Genomic DNA, 26997 nt, shown 5'->3' on the forward strand with positions numbered 1-26997 from the left:
CATTTTATCAAATCTTCATTGTGGTAAGATCATGTAAACTCTTCCTAAATCCTTGGAAACGCAACAGTTTGTAAGGTAGGTGAGTTAGCTCAGCAGGTTAGAGCACCGTGCCGGTAACGCTGAGGTTGTTGGTTCAAACCCCGTATGGGGCAATTCATGTGTAAGGTCTTTCAGACAATCAACACTTCAAAATAAATAAGGGTTCAAAAATAAAATCAACACTTACAATTAAAAATGGTTCTAAAATAAAATCAACACTTCACAATTAAAAAATGGTTCAAAAATAAAATCAACATTTCAAAATATATAATGGTAACTGTTTCTGTCTGTTCAGTCCATAAACTAAGCCTGGGATCAAAAATTGTATTGACGATGTCATTAGCAGAGACAAATGGTTCTACACAGTCATGGCTAAAAAATAAAATCAATACTTACAAATAAAAAATTATTAGGAAGCGCATTACAAACTTTTGGTTGAAATGGCGCTTTAAATTCAAGTCTCCATTACAGATCAGAGAAAACTAAAGAAAATGCAACGTTAATCCATTTGAGGAGCCGGCAGTTTATCTTGAGGAAATAAATGACGATGCAAAAGTTAATTAGACTGTAACATGCGCAGTCCGCTGCTCAACCACTGCGAAGAATTAGAAACCGCTGGAAGTAACTCATCCAGCAGATTTAACAAATGGAGCCAGTGGCGCAACTGCACATTATTCAGGTGGATGCGAAGACATAAATCGGCGCCCCCCACCCCTGAAGGAAGGAACGTCAGCGTAGAAAACATACTCCAACTCACACACATCTTCATTCACAGTCTTACTTGTAAATCGATTTTTCTTTTCTTGGACGTTTTGATGTTAGCTTGTCGATGTCTCAGTTTTATTCGCTGGGAAAATCAATAAGCAGCGTGAGGTGACTCTGCTGCTCTCTAGTGGCGAGAAGCCGTAATGTTGGCTGGTAACAATCGGAATGCATTGTGGGAGATGTAGTTTGTAGTCAATTCGTGCTCAAAACTTATTTTAAGTCAATCATCGGCCTATAAAATGCTGGAGGGGCCACATAAAATGACATGAAGGGCCACATATGGCCTGCGGGCCTTGAGTTTGACACATGTGAACTAGTCTTTTTTTTTTTTTTTTTACCCAATATTAAGGAATTATTGAGCAAGCTGTTATCTTGCTGAAAAGTTACTTGTTCTTTAATTATCAACTATTTGAAATGCATTAAGATATTTGCACTAGAAACTAGACCAAAAATACTTGGTAAGATTTGGAGTTTTTGCAGCATTCCACATGACGCTGGATATCATCTGCAGGGTTTTGCCGTAGTTTTTACTCCTCTGTGCTTTTTTTTTTTTTTTTGCAGAAATGCAAGTTCTACAGCTCCAACGCTGCTCCTCTGGGGGTGACATTCATTTGTGAAGACTCTCTGGCTAAAACCACCAGTGTCATTTGCAAGGTTAGTGACAATCATCATCTTCCACGGCAACAAACTGCTTTTTGATATCTCTTATGGTTTCTGCCTAATTTCTCTTTCAGTTCTCTCACTTAGAGTGAATTTGAGACCGCAGTGTCTTTAAAAAGATTCAGATAAACACTTCCTCACAGTCTCAGTAGTTTACTAAAAAAATGTCTGTTTTCAGGAATAGCGCCTGTCTTTGTTGCCGATTTTACAGTTTTTCATCAAACTATTTCAGTGGACAAAGATGTCTGCCATTTGACTCTGGTGTGTTTTGTGTCTGGCTGTTTGACAAGATTTTTATATCATCATAACTTCTAATAATAACACAAAACAAGTTGAATTTAGCATAGTTTGTCCCTGGTAAACCTATTCTTTTAGGCTACCGTTTGCTTACCTCATATTTCTTCTTACAAATTTAATAAATGAATTACCAACCTGAACTTTGTCGCTGCTCATTTGGTGAATGATATCTGACAACTTCTCCAGCTGAAAATGTCATGGATTCACTGAGGTTCAACATATTTCTGTCTGCACTCGATTACGCTGTGGCTTTCTCAAGCATCCAGATGTGGAACCCCAAAATCTATGTTTTAAAACTGAAATTGAATGTTTCTTTACTTCCATTTGGGTTTCTGCTGATTCTAAAAACAACCCAAGTGCTTAAAAAAACACCCAGCCGGTTAGTGTTAAAAAAAAATGTTTTTTTGGTATCTGGAAAACGAGCCATTTCAAAAACCTCCAGAATGTAATGTCACAAATTAACCTAGTAACCCCAGCCTGTTACCTAGCAACCCCTATAAAGTTCCGCCCATCACCTAGCAACCCAAGCTGAGTTCCAGAACGTTTGGTATGCACTGTACCATATCTACTAAAGAGACGAGTGTTTTGTTGTTGAATTAACACAGGGGAGCCAAACTTGTTTTTATTTTGGGCCATATTAAAAATCTGAATGTTCTCAAAGGGCCGATTGTGCCAGAATGTATTGATAAAATATCATTAAACAGCTGTATGTTTCAGCATTCAACAAGTGTTTCTTAACATTAAATAATATTGAACATCTTTTCACACTGATCCTTAATCCAGGATTTCTTGATTGTTTTTGTCAGATTTTGTGGTGTTAATTTAGAAATATTTGTAAAGTTTTTTTTACGATCCTTGCACTATTGTGTGTTGTTAAATGTGACTTTTTATTGATCACCATATTGGTCACAGACTATAACTTGACATCACTCAAACCCAATGTTTTTGGCAAATTTCGAGAGAAATTTGCAGTAAAAATCCAAAACAAATGTGGAGGCTTGATTCTGTTTGAATGCTACGAATTTGTGAAAAACTGGAGGGACTTATTGATGTAATTTGGGGCCACATTAAAAGCTACAGTGGGCCAGATTTGGCCCCCAGGCCTCGAGTTTGACACATGTGACTTAACACTGCATCTATTTGCAGCCATTTCCATGCAGGGTAAACGTTGGACAGCAGCAGCTTATTTGAATTTAAAGTGACAAGACGCCCTAAAACAGCTCAAAATTGGAGGATGTGACCAGATTGAAATCTCACTGTTTAAGAATGATTTTGTGCAAAAAAATTTAATAAACATATTTTGTTATTTTTTATTTTTGTTATTCTGCTCACATTTACACACAATCTGATTTTCAGACGGGGGACGACCTGCGTCAGGACATGCTGATCCTTCAGATAGTCCGTGTGATGGACTGGGTTTGGCTCCAGGAGGGGCTGGACCTGCAGATGATTACGTTCCGGTGTGTTTCTACCGGCAAAGCTCAGGGTAAAGGACTCTTATTGGCTTATTATTCCATGTTTTCTGAGATCGTCCTTAATTATTTCCTTTGTGGTCATCAGGTCTGGTGGAAGTTGTGCCAGACGCCGTGACGCTGGGAAAGATTCACCAGCAGTGGGGTGTGAGTGGGACGCTTCGAGTCGACACGCTGGAGAAATGGTTCCACATGTTGAACAGAACTAAAGAAGGCTATGAAAAGGTTGAACCTTAAGGCAATGCGGACGTTTGACCGTTAGGTATATCTGCTGTCAGTTTGTTTCAACCTTCTGCTGTGCACATGCAGGCAGTGATGAATTTCATCCAGTCATGTGCGGGTTGGTGCGTAGCCACCTTCATCCTGGGGATCTGCGATCGCCACAATGACAACATCATGCTGAAGCACAGCGGACACATGTTCCACATTGACTTTGGCAAAATCATGGGAAACGCACAGAAGTTTGCAAATATACCAAGGCAAGTTGGTGGAAAAGGGAATGTAGTGGGGATAATCAGGGCCGGATCTAGAAGGGTAAAGGCCCCTGGATAGAGCCAGTGTTGGTGCCCTACACAAAGAAAAAAAAAAGCTTTGCACTCATTAGCAGACAGGCCTACACATCAGCAGGAGGCTTATAACATCTCACAGCTCCATGTTGGTCCCAAAAAGATGTACTGTAATGTCAGAATTTTAAAATAGAATATTGTATAAAGAGATTATTTATTTGTAAACACACCAATATGCGTGCAAATTGACTTCAGAAAGAGCCGGAAAGCTGACCTTTAACCTGCTGCTGGTTGCCTTCGTTTCCCACATTTCTCTTGCTGTTTCAACATCATCCAGCTTGTTGTCACAGTACAACAACTGTTTATCAAAGCGTGGTAAAATACGCTGTGCAAACCAACATTTAGTTTTGTACTTACTAATAGCAGCCCTGACCAAGAATGGAGAACCAAGAAACATTTAGCTTCATGCTTTGCCAGGAGAAGAGATGTGATCTGCACCGGCTGCAACATGTAAATTATTTTGTTAGCCTAATAGTTTAAATAACTAGAGTATTCTTGCTTACTTTCTGGAGGCGACATGCACAGTACACTGGATATCGAGTGATAATCCCTCTATATGTAACAATATTACAACTCCACACTTTATATGGGCCTACGAGTTTTATATAAAGTACAATGTTTGTTAAACCTGCATTTATTGCACCCTGAGCTACTGCCCCTGTTTGCCCTGTCTAAGGTCTGGCCCAGGGGTTAACAATTATAAAACAAAACAATAGAGACATAACAAATCTGCAAACTTCTTTTCTCACATGACATCAGGGACAGAAAACCCTTCGTTTTCACGTCTGAGATGCAGCATTTCATCACGGGCGGCGGAGAGAAGCCTCAGCGTCTGCATCACTTTGTGGAGCTCTGCTGTGAAGCTTATAACATCATCAGAAGCCGCTCTGCTCTCATACTCAGCATGTTGGAGCTGGTAAGACCTCAAACACACAAACATCTTCATCAAAATGCTGACGGTCTGTCTGAGAGCACCTGAACCTTAAAGGTGTGGATTTTTCCAGCTGCTTTCTGCAGAACTCCCAGAACTGAAGGACTTCAGTGACTTGCAGTTCGTCCTGAACAACCTCAGACCTAATGACACAGACCTAGAAGCCACTTCCTACTTTACCAAGTAACTTCACCCATTATCACCTCACACATAATCCCAGGATGTATATTTTGTTTGCTGTTGTGCTAATCAAGTAATTGACTCTGCTGTAGAAAAATCAAGGAGAGTATGGACTGTGTGGCTGTCAAGTTTAACTTCTTCACCCACACCATGGTTCAGCCAAGTAAACGAGACACGATACGCCGGCACACCCTTCCTGGAACCAACACCAACATCCAGAAAGTCGTCATCCAGGACTTTTCTGTCAAGGGACGAGTTGTGGTGAGGCCAAATTTTGGTTCTTTGTGTTCTTAGCAATGAAATATCACTGAATGTGAGCTTTGTGTTGCATCCTGACACCCCAGGAAAAAGGAGGAGCAAATTTTGACAAAAAATATATATATATATTTTTAGCTTAATCTCAAGATTTTTCTAGAAATCCTACAAAAGTTGAAAATTTGTAAGGAAAAAGCTTATCTGAGAAATTTTCTAAAAAAAAAACCCCAACAACAACAAGGAAATGTCTGAGTTCGAAAAGTTGAACATTTACAAGAAAAAATCTCAGAAAATTTGAGATCAATCTTAAAATCTTTATAAAAGAAAAAAACTTTGACATTTCTTTGGTTGAAAAGATGAAAAATTGCAATAAAAATTGAAAGTTTGAGATTCATTTCAGAAATTTTATAGAAAAAAAATCTTCGCTTTAAAGTACAGAATTTTTTTTGTTTGTTTTTTCTGACAAATTTCTCAGATTAATTGCAAAATGTCAGATTTTTTTTGAGAGAAATTTACTCCTGGTTTTCTTTGTCTAACGGCTGTAATTCACTGTTGCAGTAGTAACCCTGCTCATTGTCAAGTGACGGCTTCCATGTTTGCTGTAGAAACATTTCTAGAAACACGCCGAGTTCATAAAGCCTGTTTTCCTGGTGTTGAGTGAGTGATATTGGTATTTGTGGGTGTTTTGCTGCTCTTTGATCAGAAGAGGTTTTCTTATGACAGGTTTAGTCATTTGAAGGCTCAGAGATTTGCCTGGTTCCTTTTCCCACAAGATCATTTACACAAAAACATCAGCTGGTAATATTTTAATCCTGTCAACCTGTCTGTCTGCAGCAACAGCCTCTGGCTTATACTAATTCTCTGTATACAATCCCGATGCAGCTGCAGACTGTTTTCCTGTGTCTGTGTGTGAATTGCAGACCTTCAACCTGAGAATAACAATTGATGATGGAGTTTTGACGAGTCAGAAGACATTCAGGGAGTTTGAACTGATCCACCAGAAGCTCCAGACATACTTCATTGAATCTAAGCTGCCGCAGTGAGTAAAAGACAAACTATACTGCAATTCAAACTATACTAATTTCAAGTGTACTAACTTACAAGTAACTTTACATGAAGATATAGCTGTTTGTTTTAGTAAATAATTCCTTAATACTGATGAAAAAGTACTAGTTCATCAGATTTTATTAGAAGTTAAATAATCTGCCTTTGGAAGTAGCACTTTTTCTTCAGTACAAAATAATTATTGACTCTATAAGCTCCAATATCTTGATCAAAAGTTAGTTTTGACTCATTTCAAGTATAATAAGATATTTGCAATAGAAACTACACCAGAAACATGTGCTAGGATTTTGTTATTGCTGTCTGTTTTTTTGTTTTACCACTTGTTTTTGTATTGGCTAATGTTAATAAACTGAACCTTTTTATCTCATTAAGGTTTCCGAGCTGGTATAAAATGTCATTTACCCCACAGAAGAGGAAGGCTCTGCTGAATACTTACTTAAAGCAGCTCTTTGACGGGCCGTGCAAGGGAGTAAGTGTTTAATCCAGTCTCAGGACGGTTTTTCATAATCCTCCCAAATCCCTAATTCTTACTTTGAAACGTCTCGTTGTGTCATCTGCAGGATGAATATGTGTGCAGCTTGTTTCTAGACGGTCCCAATGCCATAACAAATGTGGGAACAGGTAATATTAAAGGGGATCTATTATCCAAAATTCACATTTTGTATATTTTTATATTTCCATTTGGGTTTCTGCTGCTTTTAAAAGCAGCACAAGTGCTAAAAAAGGAACCACCCCAGACATTTTTTTGTAATATAATAAGCTAATGCTTTTTGATGTCCCTGTAACGTCACAAATCAGTCCACTTAGCAACTAAGAGAATTTCCAGCACGTTTAGTCAGCTGGTTTAACTGCTATATGCACTGTACAATGGCTGCTGGAAAAGACAAGTGTTTTGTTGTTGACTTACTATCCAGAAACTACTTGCTGCATTCTTGTTAGTTGTGCAGGAGTCTCTACTTCTGCTTTTCAAAGATGTACGGTTGTATAATTGGAAAAAAAAGAGTAATGAACATGTTTTGCATCGCCTGTAGACCCATCCTAACCTTCACAGCATAACTGAAGACTGATGGAGAGAGGTCTGATGTAAGCTCTGTGTGTTGCAGGAGACGATCCTCAGATTCAGCTGCGTATATCGTACTCAAACTGCAAGCTCTCTGTACTGGTGAAACACCTGCAGAACATCGTTAGTTTGCATCATTCTGTGTACAGAGTTGTGTTCTGATGAAATATCTTAAAACAAGCTCTAATGGGTTCTCTGCTGTTGTGCTGTTTGACAGAAGTTGCCAAATGGTTCAAACCCTGATGCCTACGTGGTCACGCGGCTGAGACCAGACCCTGCGCAGACCTCCAAGAGGAAGACAAAGGTGGTCAGCAACAACGACCACCCGACTTTCAATGAGCTGGTAAAATTCACCCTGTACTGTACACTGTATCCTGATTTCACTTGGAAAGGATCAAATGAGAAACATTCACTTAGGATGACCAAAGTCTTCAACATGTGATGTGTCATAAAGTCCATCTAAGTCATGATAAACCAATTATGGCAATATAATTGGTTTATCAGGGTAAAAAAAAAAAACATCTTGAAAAAATGGCTGTCATACTGAAATTCAAGTGGACAGATGAGACTGCTAAAAAACTAGCATGTTGAGGGTGAGGATGCAAATTTTAATGCTTGTAGCCAGACATGAAATATTTTTACAGTAATATGCTGAACTATAAGGCTGTTTAGTATGTAAAACCCTCAGAAATGTAAGTGTATTAAACAAAACAACCTTTTATATTAACAAATCTGCCTCATTCTCACAGCTTGAGTACAACTTTATCCCGGTGCTGGATGGGATTACGCTGAAGGTGACGGTGAAGAGCAGAAAGACCAGGACGACATTTGTAGGTGCAACCAGTATTAAACTGGAAGAAGAACTGCTGGACAGGGAGATGTGGTTTCCCCTGGGGAACTGTGTGATCTGACCCTGAGGACTGCACTGTGAGCCTGCCGCCACCAGGGGGGGCCAGCACACTTACTGTATTATATGTTTTATTTTAATGTTATTTTTTAGTCAAGGCAGGGAAATACTGGACACTATCCACTAAGAAATCTTATAAATTATATTTATCTACAAAAGCTATGTTAACCTACCTCCAGAATTTAAAGCACTGACTGGCTGGGAGTTTTGGCTAAAGTTTTGTTAAAAATGCATGTTTATGGTTAAATAAACCAAATCAGTTTTTTAAAAATTAATTTAGATCAAATTAAAATTATAGAAATGATTTATGAAGGAAAAGGCGTATTGCCCACATTTCCCTCTAGACCTCAGAGCCACAGAACTTCAAGATAACATCTGTATACTTAAATATTATTTCATCAGTGAAAACAAATTGGTTTTATTTCTATACTGTTAAAATTAAAACAATGTCAAAAGACACTAAATATAATTTAATCTTAAGAAATTCAAACTGTAAGCTGTCAATATGTAGTTGTGACATTGTGACCCAACTCGACCTTTGAAGACGAGAAGGGACACCGGAAGGAAAAAAGACCTTTATTCTCAGAATCTTTGACTTTGGATTTCAGAAGATTAAAGTCAGAATTGGGATTAAGAGAGAACTGACATTAATCTCAGAATTCAGAAATTTTTCTCAAAATTCAGATGTTTTTCAGAATTCTGACTTTGGATCTCAGAATTCTGACAATTTCTTTCTCAGAATTTTGAATTTGGATCACAAAAGATCAGTCAAAATTCAGAATTCTGAGGTTAAAGTCAGATTTTCTTGTTGTTTTCTTGAATCAGTGACCCTAAGCATTTATAATCTGGATTTTGCCCTAAATGAAAATGACTCTGCCATCCCCGGTACCCTGCTTCTACTTGGAGTGTAGTTTTTTTTAGTTTTTTTTTTGTAAGTGAGTCAAACTAGACTCTTTATGTGGTTTTATGTGACAGATTAAGAGTGAAGGGGTGCTTCAAGATGTCTGCTTCTTACCTGCACAGGCATGTTGGTCCCTCCAGGCTGCATGTCCTTGACCAGTGGAATTAGAGGCGAGAGACGAGGCGACTGTGTGAGCAGGATGACAACTCAGCATCTCAGGCCGGAGGGGCCGAGTTAACACTCAGCCCGCCTCCCTCTCGCTCCATCCACTGTTTTATCCATCAGTGGCATTTAAATACAGTCGGGCACGCGTGTGTTCATGCAGAGGCAACCAAAGCACCGACTCTGATCGACATGCACACTCGCTCCCGCTGGGCCAAACTGGGTCTTCGTGTTATCTTGATGCCATTCCTGTCCTGACAGGCCTGCTGACCCGTACTTTCCTTTTACCTCATTTAAAGGATTTAGTGACGAACGGAGATGGAAATAGACTTCCCTGCACTGGATTCAGCTCAATAATGTATACCTCTTTGGAGACTATTTATAATATTCCCTGATGGGTTTCTCGAATGGAAATGGAACTGGTTGCTATTTTTTGATGACTGCGGTCATGTAGCGTTATTAAAATTGGTGTCACTCACCACTGTCAGCCCTGATATGTGAAAGCAACAGAACACAGACACATTTGTTGACACCTCTGGTGTTAAAAGCTCTAAAATAAACGTATCTGTTGCTGCAGCAGCAGCAGCATAATCTCACTGAAAACATTACATGAAGTCGGCCTTTACTCAGCGGGGAGAGAAAAAAAAAATCTGTGTTTAGAAATAAATGTCTCTTTTTAATTACTGTAAAAGACCATTTGGCAATAGGAGGACACTTACTCTTCTGTTTTGAAGCAGAAAGGACAGCAAGGTTTTTTTTACTATTCTTCCACACACAGTCTCCCTAGGTCCAAACGTTTTGCTAAAAATATCAAGTTGAAAATACTCAGGGACATTAAGTTAGTTTTCTTTAAATTAAGTTACTTTATATGAATTCTCTCTCTTTTTTCCACACAGTATTTTAAAGGTGTCATATTACTTCCTTTACCAGGTTAGGACATGTCTATGCCTATACAAAACATGTTCTTTACAGTTTTGCACAAAATCATTCTTTGATAATGAGTTTTATGTCTGCTCAGAACTGTTGTAAGACCTCTTATCACTTTAAATCCAAATAAGCTGCTGGCAACGCCCCCCAACTCGATGTTTACACTCGCACATAAAAATGGCAGCAAACAGGCGCACAATTATACAACTGTACATCTTTGAACAGCAAAGGTTGAGCCTCCTGCACAATTAACAAGAATGCAGCAAGTGTTTTCTGGTTGGCAACTCAACAGCAAATTGTACAGTGCATACAGAAGTTGAACCAGAAGACCAAACGCGCAGGAGCGCTGCTTCTGTTGCTAGGTGACATGTGGGATTTTGCTGTGGTTGCTAGGAAATGGGCGGAACTCTGCTGGGGTTGCTAGGTAACGGGCTGGGCTGCAGTTAAATAGACGAGAAAAAAATCAGCATTCAATGTTCCAAATATTTGGGGTTGATGATCTTTGTCTAGACTTTTCTGTGTGTGTTTTCAGCAACAACAGCATACAGCTCACTCAATGGTTGAGCTCAAGTTTTGTTTTCTGTAAAATTCACCAATTCACCAACTTACTAAATTAAAAGCAAATAAAAAGTTTGATAAAAGATGAAAACTTTGTGTTGTACCTTACGTTTTTCATTTTAATTAATGAAAATGAAATTAATCATTAATTAATCAAATTAACATTTGGCCCTGATGTTTTTTTTTAATTGTTTCTGCATCAGCTGCCTGAGTTTGTAAACTACTTTTTTTTGGTAGCAGGACAGATAAGCCTTTTTTTCTATCTAAATGCCAAACAACTCGTGCCCATTGGTTGTCATGGAGATTTGATGAAGATTTCATCCAGCATAACTGCTAAAGGAAATGTCCCTCTTGTCGTTTATTATTTAAGCTCCATTAAGGAAGTTTATTGAAACTGTGAATCACTTAAAAGTATAAAAATGTGAAACTGATTTATACTGGGGACAATAATTGTGCTAACAGTGATTTTGTTAAAAGCAATAATTTCTTAACGTGGGATTTTTTTTCCTTGTGAAAAGAGGCAAACTAAAGTTAGAATTGTTTTAATGAATTCAGTCTGAGATTAATCTACAAGAAAACATGAAGCTTAAGTTTGTTGTTTTTGTAGTCCATGTTTATGTCTTCAAGGTGATTATTGGATGAAAATCTGTGTGATTTAATGTATGGATTAATATTGATTACCAAAGAAATTCAAGCAGTACGCAATCAGTTTCTTTTCTTTTTTCTGTAACTCTGTTAGCCAGCAGTAAAAATAGACATTTACATATTTTGTCAATAAAATGTATATTTATATATCAGAAAATCATGCATTGTGTAACTTAATTATTGATATTTTGTTGCTCTTATTGGGTGCTAGATAATCCATCCATCGTTGTATCTAAACTTTTTGTGTGAGAGAGAGTCCATCTTGGATTGATACTAATACGAAACCAACACGAAGAGGGAAGCCGGATCCAGACTGCATCCTTGTCGGGACAGGAGAGGCACCCAGCGGTAGCCTGGAGGAGGTGAGGGGGCAAATTAAGTTACATCAAACAGACAGACAAGATCATTTCCACGTTTTTAAAAATCCGTTCCACAGAGCAGTGCTGACACTGCGAATGTCAGGCAATGTTGGACCAACAGTGTTATCTGATATAATCTCCCCACAGCCACTTAAAGTCACCCCTTCTGCCCTGTGGCTCACCTTTCTTCAAACTGGTGAAGGGCATCGTGTACTGGCCCACAAACTCGCTCTTGAAGAGGGTCATCTGGTCACGGACGCAGAAGCGGATGAGGCAGAGCTCGGGGACGGTGATGTTAAAGTTCATGTCGGTGTCCCAGCGAGGAGTCATAGCTGGAGCAGTAAAAATCACCATTATTAGCTTCACAAGGGGTTCACTGACTCATTTTTAGAGCCAGAAACAAGATAGGCAATCAGTCAAGTTTATTTGTATAACACCTTTCAGCAACAGGGCAGTTCAAAGTGTTTTATGTCATAAAACACAAAAATAAACACCATATAGTCAATCCACTGCAAATCTTACTAGGTAATTTGGTCTAGTTTCTAATGTGAAAATTTTAGTATACTTGAAATAAGACAGAACTAAATTAAAAGTAACTTTTCAACAAGATATAGAAGCTTGTTTAAGGTCAATAATTCCCTTATAATATAAGGGAATAATATAAGGGAATTATAAGGCTTATATTGATGAAAAAGTACCAGTTCCATCGGCAGGTTATTTCAACTTGGGAAAATGTCTTGTTGTAAGTGAAATTATCTACCAATGGAGCAAGTATTTTTCATCAATACTACAGAATTATATCTTCTAAAACAATTACTTGTAAGTTAGCTTTGTCTTATTTCATGTGCACTAACATATTTGCACTAGAAACTAGACCAAAATTACTTGGTAAGATTTTGTTTTTTTGCAGTGTAGTTGTGAAAACCAGTAATAGCCACTGCATTTTGTCAAGTGTCATCGTTAAAATACACATTAAATATTTTGGTCAATGTTCCATTTATTATGGTTGAAAGCAACGAAACAGGTGAGTGTTTAGTTTTGATTCAAATAAAGTTTCAGCTGTTTTGCAGTTTTCTGGAAGTTTGTTCCAGATTTGTGGTGCTTCTCCTTTGTGTTTGGTTCTGGTTCTGATTCTGGGAAGTCAGAACAGCCATGAACCACAAGACCAATAATCTGGAAGTTTGATACAACATCAGAACTTGGATGTATCAAAGTCTGTGAAGTCTTAAATTCATTAAGCAAAATAAAAGTTGGCTTTTGAAGCTTTGTAACTTTTTTTTTCTTAAGTTTTTTTAAATATATGTTTGTTATTTTTGTCACTATGTGGTGAGACAGATAATAAATGAAAAACAATTGAACTTGTCTGTCTTTTTTCCATTGCTAACGACAGAAACACAGATCATCACAATGGAGCCATGACTGCTAAGGCTAATTAGCATGGCCACCGATGACGGTGGATAAATGGTTTTCCGGTCACGGTAAGTTGTTTCTAGGTATATCTGAAGATGACTGACATAAGATCCTCCCGCTGGCTTTGGCTGGTTGTTTTTGAACCGGTGCATTTCTTCAAACGTCAATAAAGCGCTGGGAGGAGGTCGAGAAGCTTTTTCACAGATCATCTGTCTGATTTTATATTGTCGTGACAGTTTTAACAAATATGTAAAAAATAAATAAATAAAAGTTACAGGACTTAAATTTTGTCAGGCAAAAGTTTAGACATTTTCATTGCGTCCTGTGACTCGAGGCAGTTGAGGCTACCGCTAACTAGCTGCTAACATATGCTAGGGAGCTAACTAGCTTTTTGCCTCTGTTATGGTGATGAACTCGACAGGTGGGGAACGATGGAGGACAGCGACAACCGAAAGTCATCGCCACTCGGAGTGAAACTGAACACACAAGAAGACAATAAAACACAGGTAGGTGATGAAGTAACCATAGGATTTCACATAATACCAAGTTTTTGGCTAGTAAAAATTTGCTAGTAAAAACTCAGAAATTATTAAATTAATCTAAGCTAATGCCTTCTAAATTTTGAGTTTGTTTTGAAACTCAAAATATACAAAAGTTGAAAATGTTTGACTTTTCAGATTCAGAAATGTCCTTGCTTCTTTTTCTAGAAAATTTCTGTGATTAATTTCAAAATTTCTGAGTTTTTTCTAGCAAAAATTAAAACTTTTTCTAGCAAAATAATTTGCTAGGAAAAACAAATTTCCTTGTTTTTTTTTCTAGAAAATTCCTGATTAAAATTTAAATTAATTCCTGTTTATAATTCACAGATCCAGTATGAACTAATTCTCATGTATCAGTGCACATTTTGTAAGCAGTTCCTCAATCTGTTTCTCTTGCATACGGTTAAAATGTTTTGCTGCTGCCATAAACCTTCAAAGAAGTAGTGGAAATAATGTAGGGAAAAAAAAACAAGAAGAAGGAAGAATAATCATAATAATAATCATTTGCCTTGCATGATGTCATCATAAGTAAGAAGCTTGTTTGCATAGGAGGGTGATTTTTACTTTTTATATGTAAATTCAGTTTAATGGCTTTCACAAGAAAGTCTGGCTGGTATTTTTAGCTTGACCCAAAGCTTTGATCAACCACTTTGCAGTAATATCAATTCTTAGTGTATTTTAATTATTCTTTTTTTCCGCTCAGAAGACAAAAGTTGGGACAAATCAGGCTAAATAGAGCAGAGCCAGTCCTTAAAAGGAGTTTGCTTTGTGGTACTCACAATTGTTCTTGACAGTGTGAGTGCTTTTACTGCGGGAGTCGAATGCAATCCCATGAATCTCAACTCGGACAAATGGGTCCAGAGTGTTTCGAGACTTGATGACCGGAAGGTTGGACCCACTTATCACCTGCGAACAGAGAGAGGTGGAAGTCAACTCAGTTTAGATGATGCCATAACAGAAAATCATTAAAAGTAGACGTTGGTATCAACAAAACAACAGAAGAAAGAAATTATGTAATGTTTTTTTTTTCTGTCAGACTGTAATTATTACAGTCTGGCAGAAAGAGCGAACTTATCAGCAGTCCTGTCACACTGTGCCTTCCCTTTCACTGGCTCTGATCAAAGACAAACCTGCAAGTACTTATCACGACATGCATCACTTGGTCGTGATGGAGCCTTACAGTGTCCAGCCTCAAATTAAGGTCCCTTCTTTATCACCCAAAGTCACGCTATATAAAGAAACACTACATTTTGCTCAGTAGCAAAAATACCTTCATGTTAGTGTTTAAATCTCAGATTGGAATTGACTCAAAGCTTTGTCGTAAACATAAAAGGTCCTCACATATTACAGCCTAACCCTTAATGGAGTAATTAAACTCACATTCTATTAAAGGTGACCTACTATGCTTGCTTGAACAGGTTAGAATTGGTCTGTGGGCTTTACAAAACATGTTCATTACATTTTCTGCACAAAATCGTCCTTNTTTTATGTGACAGATTAAGAGTGAAGGGGTGCTTCAAGATGTCTGCTTCTTACCTGCACAGGCATGTTGGTCCCTCCAGGCTGCATGTCCTTGACCAGTGGAATTAGAGACGAGAGACGAGGCGACTGTGTGAGCAGGATGACAACTCAGCATCTCAGGCCGGAGGGGCCGAGTTAACACTCAGCCCGCCTCCCTCTCGCTCCATCCACTGTTTTATCCATCAGTGGCATTTAAATACAGTCGGGCACGCGTGTGTTCATGCAGAGGCAACCAAAGCACCGACTCTGATCGACATGCACACTCGCTCCCGCTGGGCCAAACTGGGTCTTCGTGTTATCTTGATGCCATTCCTGTCCTGACAGGCCTGCTGACCCGTACTTTCCTTTTACCTCATTTAAAGGATTTAGTGACGAACGGAGATGGAAATAGACTTCCCTGCACTGGATTCAGCTCAATAATGTATACCTCTTTGGAGACTATTTATAATATTCCCTGATGGGTTTCTCGAATGGAAATGGAACTGGTTGCTATTTTTTGATGACTGCGGTCATGTAGCGTTATTAAAATTGGTGTCACTCACCACTGTCAGCCCTGATATGTGAAAGCAACAGAACACAGACACATTTGTTGACACCTCTGGTGTTAAAAGCTCTAAAATAAACGTATCTGTTGCTGCAGCAGCAGCAGCATAATCTCACTGAAAACATTACATGAAGTCGGCCTTTACTCAGCGGGGAGAGAAAAAAAAAATCTGTGTTTAGAAATAAATGTCTCTTTTTAATTACTGTAAAAGACCATTTGGCAATAGGAGGACACTTACTCTTCTGTTTTGAAGCAGAAAGGACAGCAAGGTTTTTTTTACTATTCTTCCACACACAGTCTCCCTAGGTCCAAACGTTTTGCTAAAAATATCAAGTTGAAAATACTCAGGGACACAAAAGTTTTTTTTTTTTAAATTAACTTAATTACTTAAGTAATGAAGTTACTTTATATGAATTCTCTCTCTTTTTTCCACACAGTATTTTAAAGGTGTCATATTACTTCCTTTACCAGGTTAGGACATGTCTATGCCTATACAAAACATGTTCTTTACAGTTTTGCACAAAATCATTCTTTGATAATGAGTTTTATGTCTGCTCAGAACTGTTGTAAGACCTCTTATCACTTTAAATCCAAATAAGCTGCTGGCAACGCCCCCCAACTCGATGTTTACACTCGCACATAAAAATGGCAGCAAACAGGCGCACAATTATACAACTGTACATCTTTGAACAGCAAAGGTTGAGCCTCCTGCACAATTAACAAGAATGCAGCAAGTGTTTTCTGGTTGGCAACTCAACAGCAAATTGTACAGTGCATACAGAAGTTGAACCAGAAGACCAAACGCGCAGGAGCGCTGCTTCTGTTGCTAGGTGACATGTGGAATTTTGCTGGGGTTGCTAGGAAATGGGCGGAACTCTGCTGGGGTTGCTAGGTAACGGGCTGGGCTGCAGTTAAATAGACGAGAAAAAAATCAGCATTCAATGTTCCAAATATTTGGTTTATGATCTTTGTCTAGACTTTTCTGTGTGTGTTTTCAGCAACAACAGCATACAGCTCACTCAATGGTTGAGCTCAAGTTTTGTTTTCTGTAAAATTCACCAATTCACCAACTTACTAAATTAAAAGCAAATAAAAAGTTTGATAAAAGATGAAAACTTTGTGTTGTACCTTACGTTTTTCATTTTAATTAATGAAAATGAAATTAATCATTAATTAATCAAATTAACATTTGGCCCTGATGTTTTTTTTTAATTGTTTCTGCATCAGCTGCCTGAGTTTGTAAACTACTTTTTTTTGGTAGCAGGACAGATAAGCCTTTTTTTCTATCTAAATGCCAAACAACTCGTGCCCATTGGTTGTCATGGAGATTTGATGAAGATTTCATCCAGCATAACTGCTAAAGGAAATGTCCCTCTTGTCGTTTATTATTTAAGCTCCATTAAGGAAGTTTATTGAAACTGTGAATCACTTAAAAGTATAAAAATGTGAAACTGATTTATACTGGGGACAATAATTGTGCTAACAGTGATTTTGTTAAAAGCAATAATTTCTTAACGTGGGATTTTTTTTCCTTGTGAAAAGAGGCAAACTAAAGTTAGAATTGTTTTAATGAATTCAGTCTGAGATTAAGCTACAAGAAAACATGAAGCTTAAGTTTGTTGTTTTTGTAGTCCATGTTTATGTCTTCAAGGTGATTATTGGATGAAAATCTGTGTGATTTAATGTATGGATTAATATTGATTACCAAAGAAATTCAAGCAGTACGCAATCAGTTTCTTTTCTTTTTTCTGTAACTCTGTTAGCCAGCAGTAAAAATAGACATTTACATATTTTGTCAATAAAATGTATATTTATATATCAGAAAATCATGCATTGTGTAACTTAATTATTGATATTTTGTTGCTCTTATTGGGTGCTAGATAATCCATCCATCGTTGTATCTAAACTTTTTGTGTGAGAGAGAGTCCATCTTGGATTGATACTAATACGAAACCAACACGAAGAGGGAAGCCGGATCCAGACTGCATCCTTGTCGGGACAGGAGAGGCACCCAGCGGTAGCCTGGAGGAGGTGAGGGGGCAAATTAAGTTACATCAAACAGACAGACAAGATCATTTCCACGTTTTTAAAAATCCGTTCCACAGAGCAGTGCTGACACTGCGAATGTCAGGCAATGTTGGACCAACAGTGTTATCTGATATAATCTCCCCACAGCCACTTAAAGTCACCCCTTCTGCCCTGTGGCTCACCTTTCTTCAAACTGGTGAAGGGCATCGTGTACTGGCCCACAAACTCGCTCTTGAAGAGGGTCATCTGGTCACGGACGCAGAAGCGGATGAGGCAGAGCTCGGGGACGGTGATGTTAAAGTTCATGTCGGTGTCCCAGCGAGGAGTCATAGCTGGAGCAGTAAAAATCACCATTATTAGCTTCACAAGGGGTTCACTGACTCATTTTTAGAGCCAGAAACAAGATAGGCAATCAGTCAAGTTTATTTGTATAACACCTTTCAGCAACAGGGCAGTTCAAAGTGTTTTATGTCATAAAACACAAAAATAAACACCATATAGTCAATCCAATGCAAATCTTACTAGGTAATTTGGTCTAGTTTCTAATGTGAAAATCTTAGTATACTTGAAATAAGACAGAACTAAATTAAAAGTAACTTTTCAACAAGATATAGAAGCTTGTTTAAGGTCAATAATTCCCTTATGATATAAGGGAATAATATAAGGGAATTATAAGGCTTATATTGATGAAAAAGTACTAGTTCCATTGGCAGGTTATTTCAACTTGGGAAAATGTCTTGTAAGTGAAATTATCTACCAATGGAGCAAGTATTTTTCATCAATACTACAGAATTATATCTTCTAAAACAATTACTTGTAAGTTAGCTTTGTCTTATTTCATGTGCACTAACATATTTGCACTAGAAACTAGACCAAAATTACTTGGTAAGATTTTGTGTTTTTGCAGTGTAGTTGTGAAAACCAGTAATAGCCACTGCATTTTGTCAAGTGTCATCATTAAAATACACATTAAATATTTTGGTCAATGTTCCATTTATTATGGTTGAAAGCAACGAAACAGGTGAGTGTTTAGTTTTGATTCAAAGAAAGTTTCAGATCTTTTGCAGTTTTCTGAAAGTTTGTTCCAGATTTGTGGTGCTTCTCCTTTGTGTTTGGTTCTGGTTCTGATTCTGGGAAGTCAGAACAGCCATGAACCACAAGACCAATAATCTGGAAGTTTGATACAACATCAGAACTTGGATGTATCAAAGTCTGTGAAGTCTTAAATTCATTAAGCAAAATAAAAGTTGGCTTTTGAAGCTTTGTAACTTTTTTTTTCTTAAGTTTTTTTAAATATATGTTTGTTATTTTTGTCACTATGTGGTGAGACAGATAATAAATGAAAAACAATTGAACTTGTCTGTCTTTTTTCCATTGCTAACGACAGAAACACAGATCATCACAATGGAGCCATGACTGCTAAGGCTAATTAGCATGGCCACCGATGACGGTGGATAAATGGTTTTCCGGTCACGGTAAGTTGTTTCTAGGTATATCTGAAGATGACTGACATAAGATCCTCCCGCTGGCTTTGGCTGGTTGTTTTTGAACCGGTGCATTTCTTCAAACGTCAATAAAGCGCTGGGAGGAGGTCGAGAAGCTTTTTCACAGATCATCTGTCTGATTTTATATTGTCGTGACAGTTTTAACAAATATGTAAAAAATAAATAAATAAAAGTTACAGGACTTAAATTTTGTCAGGCAAAAGTTTAGACATTTTCATTGCGTCCTGTGACTCGAGGCAGTTGAGGCTACCGCTAACTAGCTGCTAACATATGCTAGGGAGCTAACTAGCTTTTTGCCTCTGTTATGGTGATGAACTCGACAGGTGGGGAACGATGGAGGACAGCGACAACCGAAAGTCATCGCCACTCGGAGTGAAACTGAACACACAAGAAGACAATAAAACACAGGTAGGTGATGAAGTAACCATAGGATTTCACATAATACCAAGTTTTTGGCTAGTAAAAATTTGCTAGTAAAAACTCAGAAATTATTAAATTAATCTAAGAAATTTTCTAGAAAAAAAAAGGAAAATTTTGAGTTTGTTTTGAAACTCAAAATATACGAAAGTTGAAAATGTTTGACTTTTCAGATTCAGAAATGTCCTTGCTTCTTTTTCTAGAAAATGTATGTGATTAATTTCAAAATTTCTGAGTTTTTTCTAGCAAAAATTAAAACTTTTTCTAGCAAAATAATTTGCTAGGAAAAACAAATTTCCTTGTTTTTTTTTCTAGAAAATTCCTGATTAATTAAAATTTAAATTAATTCCTGTTTATAATTCACAGATCCAGTATGAACTAATTCTCATGTATCAGTGCACATTTTGTAAGCTGTTCCTCAATCTGTTTCTCTTGCATACGGTTAAAATGTTTTGCTGCTGCCATAAACCTTCAAAGAAGTAGTGGAAATAATGTAGGGAAAAAAAAACAAGAAGAAGGAAGAATAATCATAATAATAATCATTTGCCTTACATGATGTCAGCATAAGTAAGAAGCTTGTTTGCATAGGAGGGTGATTTTTACTTTTTATATGTAAATTCAGTTTAATGGCTTTCACAAGAAAGTCTGGCTGGTATTTTTAGCTTGACCCAAAGCTTTGATCAACCACTTTGCAGTAATATCAATTCTTAGTGTATTTTAATTATTCTTTTTTTCCGCTCAGAAGACAAAAGTTGGGACAAATCAGGCTAAATAGAGCAGAGCCAGTCCTTAAAAGGAGTTTGCTTTGTGGTACTCACAATTGTTCTTGACAGTGTGAGTGCTTTTACTGCGGGAGTCGAATGCAATCCCATGAATCTCCACTCGGACAAATGGGTCCAGAGTGTTTCGAGACTTGACGACCGGAAGGTTGGACCCACTTATCACCTGCGAACAGAGAGAGGTGAAAATCAACTCAGTTTAGATGATGCCATAACAGAAAGTCATTAAAAGTAGACGTTGGTATCAACAAAACAACAGAAGAAAGAAATTATGTAATGTTTTTTTTTTCTGTCAGACTGTAATTATTACAGTCTGGCAGAAAGAGCGAACTTATCAGCAGTCCTGTCACACTGTGCCTTCCCTTTCACTGGCTCTGATCAAAGACAAACCTGCAAGTACTTATCACGACATGCATCACTTGGTCGTGATGGAGCCTTACAGTGTCCAGCCTCAAATTAAGGTCCCTTCTTTATCACCCAAAGTCACGCTATATAAAGAAACACTACATTTTGCTCAGTAGCAAAAATACCTTCATGTTAGTGTTTAAATCTCAGATTGGAATTGACTCAAAGCTTTGTCGTAAACATAAAAGGTCCTCACATATTACAGCCTAACCCTTAATGGAGTAATTAAACTCACATTCTATTAAAGGTGACCTACTATGCTTGCTTGAACAGGTTAGAATTGGTCTGTGGGCTTTACAAAACATGTTCATTACATTTTCTGCACAAAATCGTCCTTTGATAATGAGATTTTAGTTTGCTCAGTTCTGCTTATTTTGAGATCCTTTCAGAATGAGCCTTTAGGGCCTCTTTTCACTTCACATCCAAATAAGCTGCTGCTGGTCACGCCCCCTAACTCAACTTTTGAAAATGACTGCAAACAGACATTTTCAAAAATGAAAATTTTTGAAATTTGCGCAATTATGCAAATGTAAATCTTTGAGAAGCATTAGTAGAGTCTCCTGCACAACCAACAAGAACGCAGCAAGTGGTTTGTGAATGTCAAGTCAACAACAAAACACTTGTATTTTCCAGCAGCCATTGTAGAGCACATACAGCAGTAAAACCAGTTGACCAAACGTTCTGAAACTAGGAGACGGGTGGAGCTTCACCTGGGTTGCTAGGTAATGTGCTGACTTCTCTGGGGTTGCATTCGGAAGAGTTTTGAAACGTCTCATTTTCCAGACACCAAAACACCTCTTGCCAAAAATTGACTGTGTAGTTTTTTAAGACCTTGTTGTCTAGATATTAGGTTAATATTCCTTTTCAAATACTGTCAGGTTTGTTTTATAATATAATTTTTGTATGAAAATAAAAAAAAATCCGGTATTTACCCAAGTAATCTTTGATAGTAACTTTTTAATGATCTAAAACCTTTAAATGTGACATAGAAAAACTGAAGAGATCTGTAAGGTAGGAAAAACCTTTTCTCAGCACTGTAAGTGCCAGCATGTTGAACTTATTATTTTTCTTCAGGATGTTTTATGATGCAATCACAGGAAACGGCACGAAGCACAAAGTTGTCACTGTGAAGCAAAGGCTTAAAAGGAATTGACCAATATCTGGGGATGTTAGCTGCTTGAGTTTAAGTTAATTTAAAGCTTGAAGTTCATTTAAAGCCTCTTCACTCCAAAAGCAGAAAATAAGTAAGTAATTCTGGTTAAAATATCTTAGTACACTAAGACAACGCTAAATTACAAGTTACTTTTCAGCAAGATGGAGGAGATTGTTTTAAACAAATAGTTCCTTTAAAATTGATGAAAAAGTACTAGTTCCACAGACTATTTCACTCTTAAGGGAAAAATGTCTTATGAGTGAAATAATCTACTAGTGGAATATAGTACTTTTTCCTTAATAAGGAATTATTTACTTAATTCCTTCTTCTATCTTGCTGAAAAGTTAAGTTAGCTTTCTCTTATTTCAGGTGTACTAAGAAATTTGTCCAATACTTGGTAAGATGTTGTATTTTTGCAGTGTGTGTGATATTTCTGCTAATATGTTGAACTCTTTTCACTTAAGACTCTATAAAGGATAATCTTATGAAACACCGCCGGGCAAAATCTGAAAAATTCAGATCATACCACTTCTCTGAGTCTTTGCTTCGAGGCTTCCTTGAAGATCCGAGCACCGCTCGCTAAGACACTTAGAATAATGGAATACAATGATTTATTAATTGGACTGTCAGCCTAATTGCATTAGATTTCCTGTGTTTCCTTTTTCCCTTTAATTTCTAAAGGGAGATAATCTCATTAAACAGACACGCTCAGGAAGTTTTACATCATTGTTACTTCACAGCATCCAGCAGAGGACCGTTTCTCTGGCAGCTAAGAGTGAAATAAGGTCTGCTATAAAAAACACCCTAGATTGTGAGGTGCAGACAGCGGCGTACCACTGAACCTCAATCCATAATCCATAATCCACCGCGGGGGGATTATTGAGCATTCGTGGCTCCATATCTGTACCTTGAGCACCAGCTGTATGGGTTTGAGGTAGCGGCAGCTGGTGCTGGGATCAAAGCTCCTCTCACTGGGCATCAGCACCGCTGGCTTCAGGACGTACCCGCAGCCGCCGTTGTCTTGGAAACGGCCGTTGTTGAGGTCCATGGACAGGCCCGGAGACTGGAAATTCAGAGCCACTGCAAAACACAGAGGGACAGTCTGAGAACAATGAGAGTCATGAGCCTCACGGCAACATGAGAGCAGACGCTGCGTGTGCCCAAAGCTCGTCTGGGGGAAGGAGGCCGGCGTGCGAGGATCTCTGTTCTAAAGCTCGTTTCCGCCGTACCCAGGAGAGTTACGTTATGGAACACTTCAAATGTTTCTGCAGCAAAGGTTACGTCAGAGAGACAGAGAGGTTTCTGTTGTCCAAACCTTTAACTGCATATACCAGGGGTGTCCAACGTGTGGCTCGGGGGCCATTCATGGCTCACTGAAAGCATTTTGGGCGGCCAAAAGGGAGCCAGTCTGGCTTGTAGTTGATGCAGTTGGGACACTTTCTTAACACGATTTACAGATAAATAAATATTAGGTACAAAAATAGATCCCCATTTATCAATAAGGTTTTTGCATTCATCTTAATTTTAGATTTAATTATAACCTTTTTCCCAAAAGCAAATATTACTTTTCATATTTCTTTTCTCTTTCAAGAAAACAATCAACCCAAAAAAATGTAGAAATTGTCGGACTTCTTTAAGTTTTGTATCTACAATGATTTAGTATTTTCTACAGAAGTCTGACCATTTTTTTTTTTTCATTTTTACAAAATTTAAATTTTGTGTATTATTGAGCAGCTAAAATAAAAAGGAACCAAGAGTCTGTTTTACATTTAACATTTTAAATGTGTAAAATAAACAAAATTTAAACTTCAAATAAAATTAATTATGAAGTCTCTGTACACAAAATTGTCCTTTAAAAAAAGGGCTAGTTGGGACCAAAACACTTTGGTCGTCCAGTTTTTGATGAGAAGAGAGAAAAACAATAAATCATGCAAATAAGAAGTATTGAGTTTCAAACGATGCCCTACCCTAACTCTGCAGACTGCAATGGGTTTGCAGCTATTTAGGGCCATGCCACAGTTTTAATACCATGTATTTTCTTCATTTCACTGCACAACAATCCACTACTTTGATTGGGCTTTCTGAAAAAAAATCTCAACAAAATTTGTGTAAATTCAAGGGGTACAAGCAGTTCTGCAAAGCACTTGACCAGACTTCTGGCACAAATGAGAAAACTGTCAAATAAAAGAAGAAAAATATGCATAGCTGCCAAAATGTTTGTCTGAATTAAGAACTTTCTCCAGCATGCGGTGTGAAGCTCTGCTAATCTAACAGTGATTGATCTGTCTGAGCTTCTGCTTTGTTCGTCTGTCTCAGAGCTCTGCAGCTGCTGAGCTGCCCCCACGCAAACGCGCACCGTCTGCTCAGCAGGGCTCCTTTTCAAAGACGCCACCAACCTGAATGAGCGATGGAGACGGATGAGGAGGAAGTGCAACGACAGACGGAGTGACGGGAGCCTGCAAGATGCAGCGATTCAGTGAGTCAGGAAAACGCAGTGAATAGCTGCAGAATTATACATGTAAAGTTTAATATTTTCACTCAAAGCGTAATTTCACTGAGAGAAGTTTGTTACCGTTGATGTCGTCAAACTCGATTCAGACTGTTGAGTGTGTAAAATGAAAATGTAGGGGGCTCTGACAATGGCACAGCCGCTGTGCAAAGGAAATAAAGAAATACATTTACACAGGAGCAAATCAATCTGGAGGAGGTGTGATAGGAGGCAGCAGAGACGTTGCTGCAGGGGCTGATGATCCCAAATGGAAAACAGATTTCTAAGCCATTCCCTTTGAAGTTTGACAACTTAACTTCTGGACGGCAACTTCTCTCCGTCTCAGCTTGTAATGAGTTGCAAAGACGATTCGGTGAATGTCGAAAGCTTTTTGAGTCCTTGTGACACTGCAGATACAAGGGATCAAAAAGAGTCTGTATTCATTTATTTAACATTTTGACAAGGACATTTGTGTCTGTACTTGGGATGTCGCTTAATGGTTTATTAGATTAAAATTAGTTACAGGTGATAAACTAATAAGGTCTGCTTCTTTCAGTGTTGTAGTTCGGCCGCCATCCAGGAAAGGGCGCCGCTGGTCATCCTTAAACAGAGCCAGTTGATACAGAAACAAAGATGGCAGCGGGATACCAGAATGGGAAAGAGAAACGGTCTGGTGTGGGATGCACAATGCATTTATGCAGTTCTGTTTTGAAATATAAACTCTCTGTCAGAATTATGTTTATGTCAGAACGTTTTTTACTACAATTTTGACCTTTTTTCTCTATCAGAATTATGATACATCTCAGAATTCTGAATTTTTTCTCAAAATTCTGATTTTGAACTAAAAATTCTGACTTTAATCTCAGAATTCTGAATTTTTTCCCCAGAATTCCGACATTAATCTCAGAAGATTAAAGACAGATTTCTTTTTTGTCAGTGGCCCTAATCCTCTTACATAACAAGCTCCTTAAGTTTCACAAGGTTTTTTATTTTTCAAAGCCAAAATATGACAAATGTAGCCCTTTATAAAATGGAAACGATTGACCTTCTTCATACAAGAGAGAACTATTTTTTTTTTAAAATGGGCGCCTCTAAATTAATTAGTTGATCAATAAGATCAGTCAACTTTAGACTAATTTATCAATAACATTAGATAATACTCCACACTGTTGCAACAGCATTTAAAAATGTAAATATCAGCGTTTCCTCAATAATTAATTAAATCTACATGTTTTTGCTCTAACAAGTGTGTCCAGAGGTTCTGGACTCACCGAGCTGCGCGCCGACGTTCCAGAACTCCTGCGGGTTGTAGTTGGACGAGGACGTTCTGGAGCCTGCAGGATAAATTCTGCTCAGGAACCTCTGATTGTGCTGAATAAAACTGGAAGCTGAAAGAGAGGATGCAGAAGCCGGTCAGGGGGAAATGTTAAACATACGGCACTGAGTGCCACTTCCTTGTGATGCTCCACACTGTCACACTGGACGCCATCAGGCGGTAATGGGGTTCATCTGTAAGGACATGGTCAATTTTTGACGAGTTTCGAATACATTTTTCAGCTTGGTATGAGACGGATCTTATTCTTGCTCCTGGACTACAAATAATCTTCAGCTTCAACATGCAGTTCTGTGGAAAAGGTTTAAATAACTCTTCATTTCTTAACATTTTGCCTCCAGGGAGCCAGACGGTCCTGTAATCTCATTACTTGGTCTTGATGTATGGATTCCTTAGGTTTTCTGAACATCTCTAAAAGTTTGTCTTTGGACATTTGGTTCTGTTTTATTCATTGTCTGGCCAAAAAGAGGAAATTGGACAACTGGAGTTCAAAAGAAGGTCAGTTCACAGGAACAATAATTTCACATATTTTAATAATTTAACACCCCTCAGATTTAGAAAGAAGGGGTTTACCGGGTAAACATTTCCTTCGTATTCTTCTGAACTATTTATAGCTCTAATCAAGACCACAACAAACAGCATGAAAGAGAGCCTGGCTGTTTGATAACAAACAGAGAAATGTGGGATGATGGAAGATAATTCACATTGATTTCCAGATAAAAGTTTGGAATCCCAAAACTTTGTGATTTTCAGATACAAAATCCCAAAGTTATTGGATGGATGGATGTATGTATGTACGTATGTACATATGTATGTCCAGGCCTTGAAGACCCAAGACTTTTGCACAACTCTTCTTTGTTTTTCACAGAATCAAACCTCCATTAATGTCTCTGTCCCTAAAGTTCCCGCCCCTTAAACATCCAACTGGGTCTCCCAGTTCAGGATTCAGTTTCTCATCCTAATCCTCATACTGGAATCCTCACCATGACCTCATCACTCATCACCATGAGATCACCATGACCTCACCATGACCTCATCACTCCTCACCATGACCTCACCATGACCTCCTCACTCCTCACCATGACATCATCATGACCTCATCACTCCTCACCATGACATCACCATG

The 26997-nt window shown here is 38.0% G+C and overlaps 2 protein-coding genes across 6 annotated transcripts in view; one reads left to right on the forward strand and one right to left on the reverse strand.

Annotated features, from left to right (window-relative positions):
* pik3c2g (phosphatidylinositol-4-phosphate 3-kinase catalytic subunit type 2 gamma) overlaps nt 1-8461 on the forward strand; it is a 26341-nt gene extending 17880 nt beyond the window's left edge. For both annotated transcript variants that reach the window (XM_007569807.2, XM_007569808.2), the window contains exons 21-33: nt 1366-1458; nt 3118-3247; nt 3322-3458; nt 3543-3712; nt 4559-4715; nt 4804-4913; nt 5003-5171; nt 6086-6204; nt 6603-6699; nt 6791-6851; nt 7334-7413; nt 7508-7633; nt 8040-8461. In XM_007569807.2, the coding sequence (XP_007569869.1) occupies nt 1366-1458; nt 3118-3247; nt 3322-3458; nt 3543-3712; nt 4559-4715; nt 4804-4913; nt 5003-5171; nt 6086-6204; nt 6603-6699; nt 6791-6851; nt 7334-7413; nt 7508-7633; nt 8040-8201 (1611 nt within the window). In that variant the 3' untranslated portion in view covers nt 8202-8461. The remainder of the gene's footprint in view (nt 1-1365; nt 1459-3117; nt 3248-3321; nt 3459-3542; nt 3713-4558; nt 4716-4803; nt 4914-5002; nt 5172-6085; nt 6205-6602; nt 6700-6790; nt 6852-7333; nt 7414-7507; nt 7634-8039) is intronic.
* A 2992-nt stretch (nt 8462-11453) lies between these two features.
* Nucleotides 11454-26997, reverse strand: part of LOC103150269 (1-phosphatidylinositol 4,5-bisphosphate phosphodiesterase zeta-1) — a 27338-nt gene continuing 11794 nt past the window's right edge. For 3 of the 4 annotated variants that reach the window (XM_016680589.1, XM_016680586.1, XM_016680587.1), the window contains exons 8-12: nt 25810-25926; nt 22958-23130; nt 20532-20658; nt 17974-18123; nt 17496-17785 (exon numbers count right to left, since the gene is read on the reverse strand). In XM_016680589.1, coding sequence (XP_016536075.1) covers nt 17706-17785; nt 17974-18123; nt 20532-20658; nt 22958-23130; nt 25810-25926 — 647 coding nt within the window. In that variant the 3' untranslated portion in view covers nt 17496-17705. Of the gene's footprint in view, nt 11744-11931; nt 12082-14477; nt 14605-17495; nt 17786-17973; nt 18124-20531; nt 20659-22957; nt 23131-25809; nt 25927-26997 lie in introns of those variants that run through there. The other variant, XM_016680588.1, reaches the window with a different exon arrangement.

Source organism: Poecilia formosa, unplaced genomic scaffold, assembly GCF_000485575.1.
Source record: "Poecilia formosa unplaced genomic scaffold, Poecilia_formosa-5.1.2 Scaffold246, whole genome shotgun sequence".
NCBI classification, from domain to species: Eukaryota; Metazoa; Chordata; class Actinopteri; order Cyprinodontiformes; family Poeciliidae; genus Poecilia; species Poecilia formosa.